At 40.7% G+C, this 4,021-nt stretch overlaps 1 protein-coding gene across 1 annotated transcript in view; it reads left to right on the forward strand.

The window, feature by feature from the left end:
* Positions 1-1,554: 1,554 nt before the first annotated feature.
* Positions 1,555-4,021, forward strand: part of SARC_00419 (UreF protein) — a 6,190-nt gene continuing 3,723 nt past the window's right edge. The window contains exons 1-4 of the mRNA XM_014305912.1: positions 1,555-1,738; positions 2,239-2,318; positions 2,646-2,769; positions 3,656-3,733. Coding sequence (XP_014161387.1) covers positions 1,652-1,738; positions 2,239-2,318; positions 2,646-2,769; positions 3,656-3,733 — 369 coding nt within the window. The 5' untranslated portion in view covers positions 1,555-1,651. The remainder of the gene's footprint in view (positions 1,739-2,238; positions 2,319-2,645; positions 2,770-3,655; positions 3,734-4,021) is intronic.

Raw genomic sequence — 4,021 nt, forward strand, 5'->3', positions numbered from 1 at the left:
TGATCCTCCGATCAGTCAACCAGATGTGCCAGTCTGATGAAGGCTAAGTCGGTAATTCTTGATAAGTGGCAAGTTATTGGTTAAGACAATAACTAAGAACATCAAGACTAATACCCTTCTTATTCTTCTAAAGATAGGATTTTATGAGTCTCTCAGATTCGTCCCAATGAAACATACCATAGCTTCTAATAGAGCGACAACGAAACACTAAATAAAATCTTTTAGGCAGAAACAGTACTGAGAAGATTATATATAGGCAACGTTTCAGCCTCACAATCCCTCAGAGTATTGCTGTTTTCTCGAGGCATACCTAACTTTACTAAAAGTCTCATTTCATTTATTTACTTTGATATTTTCACGATACTTAGAATTTACCTACGCGTTTATTTACTCTAAGGCGTTAATATCGCCTTAATAGACCGAATCTTACATCATAATCTTAACTTATGACTTCAGTCTTTTTCTCTTAAGGAATGGCTGTGCTTAGGAAAATGTTTGTGGTTGTTATCTACCTTTACGTTCAAGTAGTCTAAGTAGTCAATACCTTTGCTAACTTGGAAATGTGTAAGATTCGGTCTATCAAGGCGGTATTAACGCCTTAGAGTAATTAAATGCGTAGATAAATTCTAGGCTATTACAGATACACCTGTGTGAGTGATTGACCGATAGTCATGTACATGTATACCATTTCATGCGCTCCTACGTTCGCTCGATTATCAGTGTGGTAAACCTTTTTCATCTCTGTAACCAACTTTTGAAATGCGACTAGTGGCATATGCAGACACTGTCTGTGGAGACGGGGATTGATGTTACTCATGATAGATTCCAGGTTTTCTAAACCGCGATAGTGATTTTCATTGTAAACATTCACACGATGTCCGCCCAGCCCAAGGATATTTATATTGTATTCGGGGAATCTGCTATTGCATACATTGTTTGCGCTGTAATGTCCACCATATACTTCGACACTGCTAAAGTTCGGAGAGCTTCTTGCGTACGATTTGTTTCTACGCATCCATCGCACTCAGCATCATAGCCAGCCTCGCCACACATACTGCATAACGTGCTGTTGAAGCTGTTAAAGCTTGTGATATTACAGCTTATTACAATGCAGAAAGTGTATATTGTCTAGATGTTGTTGTTATCAATCTTCAGAATGTTTGTAAATGTGCTTAAAAGTTGGAGTAAATCCAGAAATAGAACACCGCATTCTCGTCCGTAAGTCAAAAGGAGGGTAGACCCTCTTTTTGACTTTGAGAGGAAAATGCAACAAAATTAAATGTTGAAGTGTATTTTTGTGTCGTCATTGGCAAAATTCGGCAAAATCATCACGTATATTTTGCAAATTATGATTCTCGAAAATTGAGCGAGTCGATTCCCAAAATTCGCTGAAGAATTTGGAAATGCTGTCAAATGTCAAGAAATATCAAAATCAGATACCGGAGTAAGGTGTTTTACTCCTCCCTCAATTTTTTTCTCAGTATAGTCCGAAGTTGGCAAATCCGGCCATAAAATAATATATACCAACATAGCTTTCTATTGTCGAATTGAACAGGCTATCTCCCAAATGGTTACCCGCCAGTATTGTAACTATCCAGTATTGAAATATTTTACTCGCTAGTAGTGTAACGTATTCCGTTAGTGAAAAACAATGCAAAGCGGAAGCTCATGGGTGCTGTGGCAGTTGATTGACTCTGCCTTTCCTTCAGGAGGGTTTGCGCACTCAGGAGGGTTGGAGGTGTGTAGCTTTGTTTGATATTAGTTGAGTAATGGTTAATAGTTGGCACTCAATACACTTAGATGCTCTGTCATGAGCTAACGGTTTGTCTTGATAATCGGTACATGGTAATCAACATACATGCATTTGTTCTCTGATTAGTTACATCAACTCAGATGTGCAGATGTACAAATGCACTGCTCAAATTTTGGGCTGCACCCCCTCATTCAGCTACAGTGGCCCATGATAAAATGCTTGTGGGAGTAGCATAAAAGTATCCCGCGTATTTTGACCCAGTTTTATGCAAAGATGTACACTTAGCGCTTTGGCTGCCGTTATATTTACCGTTGGTGGCGTCGTAAATCAATCTACTGGAGATTGCTGCTTGACATGCACGTGAACCAAATATTGGCGTCAGGTATCATACCCATGCATATCTTGTCTATTACTTAGATGTTCACCCGTTAGTTCGCACGTAATCTATTCATCTATATGCGTCATGTTCACTACGTCGTCTACAGGCAGCCAGTCAGTATGGGCTGACACCGACGTATACACAGCTCAGCGGGGCTGTGACTACAGCAGTGCAACAGGTGGCGAGGTAAGGTATCACGTACTTCTGTACGCACACACGGTATTGTCAGAGTCTTTCCTATTATTTCTTGGGCTATTCTAACTCGCAAGCCGATGTGTTCCTGATTAGAAGCTGATGCTATCGTTGTCGTTGATAGTTGGGTATTATCATACAGTCAGAGTCTGCCAATACTAAACCAGGTGCTCAGCAACCCACAGTCACTTCTCAACTGCAGTGTAAATAAGTCCTTGGTTCATATTATACACCAACATCACCAATATAAACATATACATACATACACGTATACATATACATATACATGATAGCCTTACATTCATTGTCTGGTTGTCTCAGTCAGAGTCTGCCGATAATGCACCAGGTGCACACTAACCCAGAGTCCGTGTGGGAGGCAGACCACTTTCTCGACTGCTCACTGACCAACAACGTGGCCAACAAGGCGTCGCGTTCGCAGGGCGAGGTGGGTAATGGAGTCTTGATCGTGTGATTGTGTATTTAGTTAATTGGTATTGTTTATAGAGTGTCCTTTGTGAACTTGGTTAATTATTATTACTTTAATTGTCTCCTGTTGTGTTGAGGTAGATTGTTTGTGTGCTCGCATATGATATAGTTTTAATTAGGTTGGTTACCACTAGTCAGCGTCCAGTCTCAGGCTGCAAAGTATCTAGTGCGAGCTGAGTCGGTCCTGCACTAAGTATCCACAGTCGCCCATATAGTTTATTCAACCGGCTCACTCTTATAGTTTCTTTAACCGGCCCACTCTTATAGTTTATTTAACCGGCCCACTCTTTTAATCTATTTAACCAGCCCAATCTGAGCTTGGGGTGAAGTATGTCCTGGGTCATACAACGTCTGGGATCAGTCGATGTCCCAACTGCAGGTGGCCATCATTTTTTCCACTAAACGTAGTAGCATTTACGGATCTTGTGGCCCTTTCTTATGGTACGGTGCAGTGCTGCATTGTCAAGTAGCAGTAGGACTATACAGGTGTTCCCATGTACGCGTTGAGACAAGGTTTCGACCTCAGACACATCAATACTGCTGTCACTCTAATATTAGGGTTGTAGGGTTTGTGGTGAGCTTCATGACTTTCCTTTGTACCTATTTGTGGAAACGTAATCTCCACATTGTGGACCCTAGTGTTTAAAGCGTTCGTGTCAAATCTTATATCTGTTTATCATTTTTATCGATTTAGTGCCAATTAAATCAGTATCCTATTCATCGCCTTCAATTCCTCTTCCCACATAGGTCTTGGTCGTGCCGTATCTCTGTTTATCATTACTATTCGTTTTAGTGCCAATTAATTCAGTACCTTATCCATCGCCTTGCTTCTTCTTCCCACATAGGCCTTGCTCTCGTCTGCCATTGATTGCTTCCCCACCGATTCCGAGACGTCTCAGTGCGCATATCTCAGTCAGATGAAGGTGTGTGCATGGACGTAGTGATTCCTTCAATAGAGCGTAAAACCGTATTCAAACAGCCCCAAGGCTTGTGATTTGGAAAGTCTTTCTAATTATTTTTGGCGTTCGGTGTACATGGTTGACATGGTGATGGCGTGTGTGAGCTGCGAGTGTTTTTGACCCAAGCATGCGTATATTTGGGTATTACTGGTGCGTGTTGTGCCACACGTCTTCGTACTACAATATATATATATATATATATGTATATATGTTATATTTATATGTATATATGTTATATATATATATATATAT

Source organism: Sphaeroforma arctica, assembly GCF_001186125.1.
Source record: "Sphaeroforma arctica JP610 unplaced genomic scaffold supercont1.12, whole genome shotgun sequence".
NCBI lineage: Eukaryota > Ichthyosporea > Ichthyophonida > Sphaeroforma > Sphaeroforma arctica.